This window comes from Trichomycterus rosablanca, chromosome 6 (assembly GCF_030014385.1).
Source record: "Trichomycterus rosablanca isolate fTriRos1 chromosome 6, fTriRos1.hap1, whole genome shotgun sequence".
Classification (NCBI taxonomy): domain Eukaryota; kingdom Metazoa; phylum Chordata; class Actinopteri; order Siluriformes; family Trichomycteridae; genus Trichomycterus; species Trichomycterus rosablanca.
This window is the reverse complement of record NC_085993.1, coordinates 29357769-29371249: the sequence shown is the minus strand read 5'-3', so window position 1 is coordinate 29371249 and position 13481 is coordinate 29357769. Positions and strand designations below refer to the sequence as shown.

Below are 13481 nucleotides of genomic sequence, written 5' to 3'. Positions count from 1 at the left end.
ATATTGTAGATTAAATGAATTAAGAAACGCTGATCTGGATGATTAATTATTACCACAGTATAGGTATGTAGGAGTTAAATACTTCTAAACAGGTTATGAACATGTTTACATAAAATCAGTTGATAAAAAATGATAAAATCACAGTACAATTTACAACACATTAAATAATAGACGTTTCCAACATAAAAGCATTGAGTAAAGATCTGAATTCCAAAATATTCACACATATTATGTTTCCAGAGGATATAAAGAAAAATCCTTTCAATAACTTAATAGATTTTCCATATAATTAAATCAATGTAAAATAAAACATTACACTGGACAACAATTTTTTGTCAAAGTTCTGTTTCCTTGAATTTTTTTGGTGATTGTGACAGACCCATTCGAGCTGAACACAAATGTAGTTTCTGATTGTCTGTATCACATAGAAATTTTGAGAAACATGAGATTAAGTCTTACTGATTATAACACATTCAAATCTTATACCTGTCATTAGTTCAACTGAGCTAAAAGTGTTTTGCTGCTGATTTTTGTTTCTACTCAACATCTGGTGCATCTCGTATTAGTATCCAGCAATTGACAGCATTGACGGATTCCTGTGGCCTTGGTAACATTTTTCCATTGTGGCAATGTCTTAGTGAAAGCATTCGCCATGCTCATCACTTACTGCACCAAGATTAGGGAAGAAATCCAAGTGTCAGTGCAGGGAATGAATTTTCAGTGACGCTGCACTTCATCACTTTGTAAGCTTGAAGAAGGTTGTCAACCAGTTTGATGAAGTTTGGCAGTCGAAAATTTTCAGCAACATCCTGAAATTATTTCCAAGTGATTTTCTCAGGTCTCACCACCAGCTCTTTGAACTGATCATTCATAATGTGTCGCATTTGTGGACCAACAGAAATGCCTTCACTAATCTAAGTATCAGTTATTCTTGGGAACTCTTCCTGCTTTTTGTTCATTGCTTTCATAAAATTTTTCATCAGCCCGAGTTTTATGTGAAGTGAACATCTTTTTTTGGGTCCACAAGTGGTTTATGTGCCAAATTGGGTCAAATTCTGATGATTTGGCCAGTTCTTTTTAGTGTAATATGATTCTTCTTATGGCTGTCCCAATTGCAAATGAAGCAGCAATACTTGGTATATCTGAGCTGCAATCCAAGAAGCAGTGCCACTCTAAATCTCTAAATCTCCAGATGTTTCAGTTGTAGTTGCTGTACTTGATGTGTGTCAACAACAGTTCCACGTCTGGTATGTTTCCTTCATGTGTGCAGCATACCAATAGGTACTGAAGGATAGACATTGTCACTGTATAACAAGACAGCCTTGAGGCATGAATAAAAAAAATGGTACGTGATAGGAAAATTCTGAGGTGATTTTTGTTATCAGCAGCTCAAAACACCTAAGACACACCCAAAAGTGTTCAAGAAACAAAATCTCTGTTGACCAGTGTTATTATTATGTTAAAAATCAAGAAATTAATAATAATAAAAAATACTTTAAAAGAAATCCAAAGGATATGTGTATGCACATCAAATTACATTTATGTTTTTGAATAATTTTATTTAAATTTGTTAAAATGCAAGATCTGTACTTGGAAAGTACATTTAACTTCACCTGTCCTTAGCAAGAGGTCAAGATGTCAAACTGGCAAAAAAAAATGCTTTTTCACTTCTTGCTCTCGGTGGATAAAATTCCCTTTATTTGTCATGTACAAATATGTACATGTACACTGATCAGCCATAACATTAAAACCACCTCCTTGTTTCTACACACTGTCCATTTTATCAGCTCCACTTACCATATAGAAGCTCTTTGTAGTTCTAAAATTATTGACTGTAGTCCATCTGTTTCTCTACATACTTTTTTTTAGCCTGCTTTCACCCTGTTCTTCAATGGTCAGGAGTAGGTATTATTTAGGTGGTGGATCATTCTCAGCACTGCAGTGACTGACATGGTGGTGGTGTGTTAGTGTGTGTTGTGCTGGTATGAGTGGATCAGACACAGCAGTGCTGCTGGAGTTTTTAAATATCATGTCCACTCACTGTCCACTCTATTAGACACTCTTACCTAGTTGGTCCACCTTGTAGATGCAAAGTCAGAGACGATCGCTCATCTATTGCTGCTGTTTGAGTTGGTCATCTTCTAGACCTTCATTAGTGGTCACTGGACGCTGCCCATGGGGCTCTGTTGGCTGGATCTTTTTGGTTGGTGAACTATTCTCAGTCCAGCAGTGACAGTGAGGTGTTTAAAAACTCCAGCAGCGCTGCTGTGTCTTATCCACTCATACCAGCACAACACACACTAACACACCACCACCATGTCAGTGTCACTGCAGTGCTGAGAATGATCCACCACCTACATAATACCTACTCTGTGGTGGTCCTGTGGGAAATAGATGTAGAGAAATAGATGGACTACAGTCAGTAATTGTAGAACTACAAAAGGCTTCTATATGGTAAGTGAGTGTAGAAACAAGGAGGAGGAGGAGGGTTAAGGGCCTTGCTCAAGGGCCCAAAAATGACTAAATGGCATAATCTTTTAATTGATAGCCCAAAGTTCTACCCAACTGTCGGTTAAAAAAGAAGACCTAAATTATATTTTTCCCTTATCTCAAGAATACATGCATTATTATTATTATTATTATTATTATTATTATTATTATTATTATCATTGGTGTCTTATGTACAGCGTAAATACGTATGACCTGAACCAACAAATCTACGCAAACCATTTAAAAATAATGAATTGAAGGTTTAGGGGTATTTTAACTAAAATACTATAGTCTTACCCAACTTGCTGTCCCCACACCTAGTAGGTGTCTCTTGAGCTGATTTAGAGTGTTCAGGTCCATTAATCACGTTGCTTGTTTCACCATTCGTTGTTACATCTGATTCAAGAGCAATGCCATGTTTCTTTTAAAGAAAAACAGAAAGGTTTGAATTACTCAGCCATAATAAACTATTGCCTGACAGACGCTCCCTTAAGTCTAAATTGCTCTACCTTTAGAGCATTCCTGAGCCGGAAAACCTCATCCCTTAGTTCATCACGTTCATCTTGCACAATATCTGAATACTCCTTCTGTCTCTCTAAGGCCTACACCAATACAGCAGCAGCAGAGCATAAACAGAAAGAGAAGAGGAGAAAGAAATAAGGTGAAACAGAAAGTTAATAAATAGAGGACAGTGTGACAGTACTGACAAATAGTGCAGAAATAAGTTGTTGCATGAAAGAAAAAGTTAAAGCAGCCAAGATAAGAAAGTTTACTGGGGTGCGTTTTCCAAAACGTTCGTAACGCTAAGTACTTCATAACCTCGTACTTAAGAACATTCTTAAATTTAAAGTGTTTCATAACTTCGTAACTAACGCATTATTTAAAATCATTCATAAATTATGAGTAGTCTGACCCATTCGTCACTTACTAAATCCTTCTTAACCTGAAGTTTGCCTGCACAAAAATAAATTCAGCTAATTTGCCTTAAAATAAAACCTCACAGACACACTGGTTCTATACACGGCAACATCACCGTTATAAATAAAATCTGAATTGAATTATACTTGAATTATGCATATCTAATAATATATAAATACAGTATATACATAATGCAAGTCATTCATTCAGTTTTGACTATAAAATATGCAATGTTGTATTTCAATGCTTAAATCATTTTATTCTCTTGAAAAATAATTTAATTGTATTGAAGAACGTGAGATCATTTGTTGATGTACACATCTAAAGGAAATAGATTAAATGCTTGTTCAGAGGGCAGTATAACTGGCAAAGACATAGATGGCATTGGTTAGCTATAACTCTGCCATTGAAAGCTGCTTGGCCATGAAGTCTTGTTGATCAGGTGAAGCTATTTGATTGGACTGTGCAGAGGAAGGCCCAGGAGATGACCCAGGACTGCTGCAAAGTGAAGATTGCACAAGGAATGTAGGCTGAGGTGGGGCAGATGGGTAAATGGGACCTTTAAACATACATCTACTCCCCCAGATATTCCTTCAGTGGCTGTTGGGCCTAGTATTCTCAGTGTTGCTTCCTCTTCCACAGTAAGACCTGTTGCAGATAACTGACCTCCACCTGTCTTAGCCCTCTCTTTCCTAAATTGTTCCCCAGTTTGCGCTGTAGTCTCGCTATGCTTCCGGATTGATGCATGAAAGGTTAATTGTGTGCCAATTTATATGCTTGATATGCAATAGAAAGCAATTGCAAATGTAATGTTTTTATACCACTAATTTATACCACTAAATAAACTGAATGGTAATCTGTGATTCAGTTTTGGACTGGCAGTGCCTTTTCAGAGGCGGAGTCAACAAAGAACTACTTAAACCTCATTCATAGTTTCAGAGACTTAAGAGGGCTTTTGGGAAACACTCGCAAAACAGGCGTTTTTAAAGTTACGTCGTTCTTAAAGTTGTTCATAAGATCGCTAATCGCAATCGTTATCAGGAAACGCACCCCTGATCACTAATTATTAGGACTTCATTACCACCACAAAGCACTGTGCCAAAACCAGAACTAGCCAATTAAAAAAAAATATGTAAAAAGATTAAAAACTTCAATGATATGGTTAAAGAAGTCATTGGTTTACTGATCTAGTATGTTTAGATGTGTATCTACCAGCTTTGCACATCTAGATTCTTCCATCCTGATTTTTTTTTTTAAGTTTAGTTACATTTCTTGGTAAGCAGAAACAAAGTGCTCCATCCACAGATTTTGTATCAAATTTGAGTCTGGTTTTTTTTTAGCTGTCTAACCAATTGTCCAATTGACCAATATCCTCATTGAATTTGTACTGATGACCCAATCTAGGCAAGGTGTTGATGGTGCCTATATGTTACTCAGAGATATAAAGCCTCCAAAATAAATGTGCATCCATTTTCTTTATCCTGCAGCCGTTATCAAATTACCATTCCAACAACAGTGAATTTGTCGCGTTACTGTGCACTTCTACTGGTGGAATCCTTAAGCGACATCTGGTAAATAAAACCAATACTGATCTGGAAGGTTATTGTACCTGAGGAGGTTTTTAAAGACTAAAAGTCTTTAAAGGGCTGATCACTTTTCCAGACCTGGTCTGTTTTCTAGATGTCCTATTTCAGATGGTAAAAATTACATATTGTTTATACTTTCAAGGTTGTAGTTTTCCTTTTTTTCAGAGTATTGTGGATTATAATTGTAATAATAATTATTATATTAAGAACTGAAAGCTCATGGTCATATCAAGTATGTAGCTTACTATCTACGGCTAACCCAACTTTTCAACTGTTTTAATAAAAACACATTATAGCAGGAATGAAGTCCTGTTGGTACATAAATATAAATATGGTACATAATTCCATGCTATGCCTTTTGTTAATACTTTCATTAATACTTGTTTCAGTGCCTTAACTAGAATTACTAACGTTTCTTCACTCAGACATGACAAATTTCATATGCAGAGTGCCCAAACAGGCAGCCGGCACCAACAAGACTAATACAACTCACACTGGTGGTGGGACTGTGCATTAAATTAGTGCCGTTGTTCTTTGATTTTCTGAATGATCTGTGTTGTTATGCAACACAATACCAGTCACAATTTTAGAAGTTTAAAGTTCTAAATGTAACCATCTACACATGAACAAAATATCTGCTGGGTAGCGTTAATGTAAAAAAACCCACAGAATTAAAGCCCTACAGGTGGAGTGAGAGTACCCCAATTTTTTTCTCCTTCCATTCCAGTGTTTCCTTCAGATCAGCGATCTCTTTAACGTAGCTCTCCTGCTTCATGTGCAACTGGTGTGCATCCTGAAGGGTCAGCAGAAAGGCAAGCAGACAAAAAAGAGAAAAGGCAAAAGTCAATAAAGGACATAAAAATACAAATCTCTAAGAATAGAAACAACTACACAACAGCTGAATGCATGTGAACACCTGACCATGAGCTTGATTGACATCTTTATCAAAAACCCGTTGGCTTTAATTTAAAGTTGGTCGCCCTTTGTGGCTATAACAGCCTCCATCCTTCTGAGAAGGCTTTCCATAAGATTAGAAGGGTGTGAATTTCTGCCCATTCAGTCAAAGGAGCATTTTTGATTTGCTCAGGCACTAATGTGGCTTAAAATCGATGTTTTAAATAGGGTGGAGTTCAGGGCTCTGTACAGGCCACTGGAGTTTCTCCACACCAAACTGGTCAGTTAAGGTCTACCTGGAACTGGGCCCTAATCTGTTTGTCACAGGGTACGATGTGGATCCTTTATTTTTCAGAATTGGTTTATAGTTGTGACAAACACAGGAATGTAATCATTAGAATAGGTATCCAATTACTTTTACCCATATAGTCTATTAATACATACAATGTATTGTATTCCGGGGGCCAGGGCGCCGGACATCAGAGCAAACCTGAAAGTGCTGGCTAATGCTAATCGTAGATTTTCGAAGATTGTTATCCACGTCGGCACTAATGATGTTCGTTTACGGCAGTCTGAGGTTACTAAGAGTAATGTTAAAGAGGTGTGTGAGTTAGCTAGGTCGATGTCTGAGGCAGTAGTGTGCTCTGGCCCCTTACCGATTCGACCCAGTGGCGAAACCTACAGCAGGTTGTTGTCGCTGAACCGCTGGATGTCTAAATGGTGCTCAGAAAACTGCATTGATTTTGTAGATAATTGGTCCACCTTTGAGGGAAGGCCTGGTCTTTTGAAGCAGGATGGTGTCCACCCCACGTGGGAGGGTGCTGCTCGCATTTCTTGCAGCATAGGTGACAGGCTTTACCACCGCGTTAGTGTAGCGGCAGATAGTGTTAAATGACTATCCAGAGCCAAGACCAGGCAGCAGACTAACAGGCCTAACCAACTGTCTGCGAGTCGCCATCGGACGTCACCCGGAATCCTTAGGTCACAAACCATTGAGACTGTGTCTGTTTACCGTGGCAGGTGTAAGCCAAAGCAAAATCAAAAAGTATGTCATAATAACTTAATTAAAATTAATCTAAATGAGCATCATGAAAACCATAGTAAAGCTAAACTAAAGTTAGGACTTCTAAATATCAGGTCACTTGCATGCAAAACAGTAATTGTAAATGAAATAATTACAGATAATAGTCTTAGTGCACTTTGTTTAACTGAGACCTGGGCTAGACCTGATGAGTATCTAGGTTTAAATGAAGCATCTCCTCCGGGTTACAGTTATGAACATAAGCCACGTCTTAGTGGTCGTGGTGGAGGAATAGCCGCAATTTATGACAAGGACATAGGTCTCACTGTAAAATCAACTCCCATAACAAACTCGTTTGAAGTTCTTATCTCTGACATAACCAATAAATGTTCATCTGATAAAACTAGTATGTTTAAGCTGGTTACTGTTTATCGACCTCCTGGTCCTTACTCAGAATTTCTTAACGAATTTGCCGATTTTCTTTCTAAATTAGTTTTATCAACTAAGAAAGCTTTAATTGTTGGTGACTTTAATATCCATTATGAGGATAAATGTAATCCACTCAAAACTGCGTTTGACTCTATTTTAGAATCTTTAGGCATCACCCAAAATGTAACAGGACCCACTCACCGCTGTAAACATACCTTAGATTTAATACTTACTTATGGTATAAACATAGACAACCTGGAAATTGTACCACAGAATGACTTAATCTCTGATCACTCTCTACTAATTTATGAAGTGTCCCTGTCCAATAAGGTACAGCAACCAAATCGTTTTAAATATAAGCGCACTATTACATCTGCAACTGCAGCAGCGTTCATAAACTGCCTACCAGAATTACCAAATATATCAGCATCGGAACCTAAAGAACTAGATCAGGCAACTCAAAACCTAGAGACTGTATTGCGCACAACCTTAGATAACGTAGCCCCACTCAAAACTAAACTGATTAGGGAGAAAAAACTTGCTCCTTGGTACAATGACCACACATGCGCACTTAAACAAGCAGCACGGAAATTAGAACGCAAGTGGCGTCACACTACACTGGAAGTGTATAAGATTGCTTGGAAAGATGCTCTAACTGAGTATAAACATGCACTTATAAAAGCTAAATCTTTATATTATTCGTCCCTAATAGAGAAAAATAAAAACAATCCCAGATTCCTTTTTGAGACAGTGTCCAAATTAACTAAAAACGTCAATGAAACTGAATCTAATATACCGCCTGACTGTACCAGCGATGATTTTTTAAAATTCTTTAATGACAAGATAGAAAAAATACGACTTCAGAGTCAAAGTGTGTCACCTGCCAATGTTAAGTATGGACTCACTCTGAGCAGCATTGGTGAGAACAGTGATGATAACAGTAACGAGTTAATCCAACTAAATTCCTTTAATCCAATCTCCCAAAATGAACTAACTGTGTTGATTAAATCATCGAAGTCATCATCGTGTATACTCGATCCTGTTCCAACTCGTCTACTTAAAGATTTACTCCCAGCTATTGTAGAGCCCCTTCTTACATTAATCAATGCATCCCTTAGCCTTGGATATGTACCTAAATTGTTTAAAAGTGCTGTTATTAAACCCCTGATTAAAAAACCTAATCTTGATCCACATGTACTAGCTAATTATAGGCCAATTTCAAACCTTCCTTTTGTCTCAAAGATATTAGAAAAAGTCGTTTCCAAACAGCTATGTTCTTATTTGAATGAAAATTGTATTCATGAAAAATTTCAATCAGGATTTAGACCCAACCATAGTACCGAAACCGCATTAATTAGAGTAGTTAACGAGTTGTTAATGTCTTCTGATAATGGATGTGTCTCTTTTCTTGTTCTATTAGATCTTAGCGCAGCGTTTGATACGGTCGATCATAACATTTTACTGGAGAGGCTAGAAAATACAGTAGGTGTTAAAGGACTCGCTCTCTCTTGGTTTAAATCATATCTGACTGACCGCTCTCAATTCGTTTATGTAAATAATAAATGCTCGGAAACTACAAAAGTAAAGTATGGTGTTCCACAGGGGTCGGTACTAGGACCGCTATTATTTACACTCTATATGCTTCCACTAGGTGAAATTATTCATAAACATGGCATAAACTTTCACTGCTATGCAGATGACACACAGCTGTATATATCAGCCAAACCAAATGATACTGACACAATCAGTAAGATAGAAGATTGTGTAAACGACATAAAAAACTGGATGTCGTGTAATTTTCTTTTACTTAATTCAGATAAAACTGAGGTTTTACTTGTTGGCTCTAAAGCTGCAAGAGACAAGTTGTCTAACCTGGTGCTAAACTTAAACACGTTCTCTGTTACTCCCACACGTTAATAATATTACTAGAGTTGCTTTCTATCATTTGCGTAACATTTCTAAAATAAGAAATATACTATCTGTTAATGACGCCGAAAAACTGATCCATGCGTTTATAACTTCTCGGTTAGATTATTGTAATGCTCTTCTAACTGGAAGATCTGGTAGATCCTTAAACAAACTCCAATTAGTTCAAAATGCAGCAGCTCGAGTGCTAACTAGAACTAAAAAATTTGACCATATTACTCCTGTTCTATCATCTCTACACTGGCTGCCAGTTAAATTTCGCATTGATTACAAAATACTTTTACTAACTTATAAAGCGCTACATGGTCTGGCTCCACAGTATCTGAGTGAACTTATTAATCACTACAGCCCAGCGCGTCCACTTCGTTCACAAGATGCAGGGTTACTTATAGTTCCTAGAATTAAAAAGATCACGGCTGGTGGAAGAGCGTTTTCTTACAAAGCTCCACAACTCTGGAATAATCTTCCTGCCTCTATTCGGGATTCGGACACAGTCTCAATGTTTAAGTCTAGACTGAAAACATATTTATTTTCTCAGGCTTTTGATTAGTATAGACAAAGGCGCAGAGCTTGGGGGTTCTTGGTCATAGAAACTTGTGGTGATCAGGGATGTTGGGTTGCTGTCGTTCTGCCTCTCTTGTCCGATCACTCTGGTTTGGGTAGGAGAGGTGGGCGCTGATGTCCTATGAAAGCCTTCATGACCTTGTTACCTGCTCGCTCTCCCTTTTAGTTATGCTGTAATAATTAGGGCTGCCGGAGTCTAAAACTCTCTGTAAAACTGTTTGTCAACTAGCATTGTACATTATTAACTACATTCTCTGTTGTTTTACCCCGAGGGCATTCTGATGGAAACCTGTTTACCCGCCGAGGTTAAGGATTAAAGTCGAGACTGCCGTGACAACGATGCTGCTCCTGTCAGATGTGACTGGTCTGGAGTAATTGCAACGACAAGAAATCACTACAGACTTTATTGAAGACTAGAGCGGATAACAACTCTATTATTATTTAATTATTTATTTATCTATTTATTACCAGTTATGACTTTTAGATCATTTAATTCTGTGTTTGTATGATTTGTGTAAATCGTGTATTTATTTAAAGTATCCTCCAGGCCACCCAAGAAGGATGGGCCCTGCTGAGTCTGGTTCCTCTCAAGGTTTCTTCCTGTAATTTTCAGGGAGTTTTTCCTTGCCACAGTCGCCCTCGGCTTGCTCAACAGGGGTTTTTGTATCTGTTGGTCCTGGATTTTGTAAAGTTGCTTTGAGACAATGTCTATTGTAAAAAGCGCTATATAAATAAAGTTGACTTGACTTGACTTGACAATACAGAGTTTTTAAGACATATCAGATCATTTTCATTTTGACAGATTACTTTGATGAGTGCTTTTAAAGTTTAAGGTGCATGTATTGCTTTTATTTCGCATAATCTTAAACACCAAACACCAGAAACACCAAACAAATTCATAAATATGACTCCTTAATTGTGTGACTATTTCACAAACACACAAACTACTGTGCTCCTATTTCCATCCTGTGGAGAAACTTGTTTGTGTATTTGTTTGTTTATTTGGATTTTAACGTCATGTTTTACACTTTGGTTACATTCATGACAGGAAACAGTAGTTACTCTTCACACAAGATTCATCAGTTCACAAGTTTATATCAAACACAGTCATGGACAATTTAGTGTCTCCAATTCACCTCACTTATTTTTGGACTGTGGGAGGAAACCTGGGAATCGAACCCAGGATCTTCTTGCTGTGAGGCGACAGTGCTACCCACTTAGCCACCGTGCCACCCCTTGTTTGTGTATGTGAGTGACTGACTTTAATGTCAGGTGCTTAACATGAAGAAATTATATTATTTTCTTTAGATATTAATTTTAGAATTTGACAATCACTTTCACAACCCTTATTAATTATAATCCCTTTGAATTGTATAGTTATAAAAGTTTAGCTTAGTCTATCTATACATTCATTTTTAATGTACTTAGTTTAATTAAAAAAAATATATATATATATTTTTCCTGCCATTGTTACATTTCTGCATGGTCATAAAAATAAATAGAACAGAATCATTTAAACTGTTATAAAAATGCTTAAAATGCTTAATTGTTCATGAAATGTATGTTGTTGTACTCCAACTGGTCTTTTAGACATTATCAAATGATGGCGATGATGACATAAAAACATAGTATACTGATTTTAAAACAATAAAAACAAATTAACTGTTCTTTAAAAGCTTCTCTTTAGTATTTTATACATGCATCAACTAACATCTATCATCCTGTATCAACTAACAACTATTTACCTGTGGTTTCTAGCTTTAATGCATAGGTGTAGAATGTAGAAGTTTTTGATCTTTTCTAAAACGTACCTTTAGTACCACCTCACTCTGCATTAATGTTTCCTTCACCTCAGTAAACTGAAAGCTCAAGACACTGTGAGCATGTCGCTCTCGCTCCAACTCCTAATAAAGAGAAAAAAAGTGATTAAGTCCCAAACATAAGATGGCCATATCTGCATTCAGGTTTACTTTAAATGAGCCTTGTTCTGTTCATTTCATAATCAGTCACTTTGAAGTAAATCATGAATACTTACATGACTGAATTTACTATAGTGGTAATTTCAGGTTTAGCGTGATTTTATCTAACCTGAAACCGGATTAGGTATCAGTATTATAATAATAATAATATGCTGTAATGAAGCTACAAGTAAGTATGAGTGGGTAAACATATATCAAGACCTGACCAGGTTGTTGTAACATATAATCCAAAACAATGGACACTGATTGCAAGTTCAGGTACCAATTCTGAATAAAAAGTCATGGTTAGCAATTAACTTTCCAACTTATTCCAAATAAGCTCAGTGGGTCAGAGATCTGTGCAGGCTACTTCCCAATCTCCTCAATTTGTAAATCTCCCCAGTCTTTTGCCATGAACTTTAAAAGAATATAATTTATTTTATATAATTAATTCTATCTGTTAGCAATGGATGTAGGGGCGGCATGGTGGCTCAATGGGTATCAAGAAGGTCCTGGGTTCAAATCCCAGGCGGGCGGTCCGGGTCCTTTCTGTGCGGAGTTTGCATGTTCTCTCCGTGTCTGTGTGGGTTTCCTCCGGGAGCTACAGTTTCCTCCCACAGTCCAAAAACATGCAGTCAGGTTAATTGGAGACACTGAATTGCCCTATAGGTGAATGGGTGTGTATGTTTGTCAAGTCAAATTTATTTGTATAGCGCTTTTTACAATGAACATTGTCTCAAAGCAGCTTTACAGAATCCAGGACCAACAGACCAAAAACCCCTGTTGAGCAAGCCGAGGGCAACAGTGGCAAGGAAAAACTCCCTTAATAATACACGAAGAAACCTTGAGAGGAACCAGGTCTGCCCTGCAATAGACTGGCGCCCCTTCCAGGGTGTTACTGTGTGCCTTGCGCCCATTGAAAAGCTGAGATAGGCTCCAGCACCGTGGCCCCTATTGGATAAGCAGTTAAGAAAGTGAGTGAGAGCAATGGATGTAGCTAAAACACATGAACCTAATAAGAAGGGTGTCCAAAAACAAGCAACAAAGCAACAGGCAACAACTGATTTTCTTTATAACACTGCAACACAGAGCCACAATTCATAACATAACATTAACAAATTACATAACATAACAAATTACATTTTTTTTAATGTTATGCAAATTAGAGATGATACGGTTTAAAAAAATTGCAGTGATTAGCTCCAGTGGATCCAAAGGACCAATATACTGTATGTCTGTGTCTGATTCTCTTCTCAAACCTTGTGTCTTGCTGAATTACCTTGGTGTGCATAATTAAAGGGAAATGTATGGTCTATAACTGTAGTTATACAGTAATACAGCAGTGTGTGAATATTGATCAGTAATGCCTAGTTCACGCTACACGATTTTTGCCATGATTTTCTCTCGCCGACAGGTCGCCTCTAGATGTGGCAGCTCGGAGGCAAATCAGTGTTCATTCTGAGCTCGAAAATTGGCTCTCGATCGCTGTTTTTGAAATTCTCACACACAAGCTTTACAGTATTTGTGACTTCCACTCCAAACCATAACGTTGCATTGCAAAAAATATTTATTTGACTTCCAAATCTCTCTCTGCAGAACAGACAATTCCTGCTGGCTACGTAGCCAAACTCAGAGGCTGGAACATACCATGGCCATGGTGTCATCCAAGGCTTAATGCATATAATCTGGTGTAAC

The 13481-nt window shown here is 37.4% G+C and overlaps 1 protein-coding gene across 3 annotated transcripts in view; it reads right to left on the bottom strand.

Moving 5' to 3' along the window:
- lrrfip1b (leucine rich repeat (in FLII) interacting protein 1b) overlaps positions 1 to 13481 on the bottom strand; it is a 78529-nt gene that overhangs the window by 12966 nt on the left and 52082 nt on the right. For 2 of the 3 annotated variants that reach the window (XM_062997659.1, XM_062997661.1), the window contains 4 exons: positions 11640 to 11732; positions 5695 to 5787; positions 3000 to 3092; positions 2788 to 2911 (listed from right to left, as the gene is read on the bottom strand). In XM_062997659.1, coding sequence (XP_062853729.1) covers positions 2788 to 2911; positions 3000 to 3092; positions 5695 to 5787; positions 11640 to 11732 — 403 coding nt within the window. The remainder of the gene's footprint in view (positions 1 to 2787; positions 2912 to 2999; positions 3093 to 5694; positions 5788 to 11639; positions 11733 to 13481) is intronic. The other variant, XM_062997660.1, reaches the window with a different exon arrangement.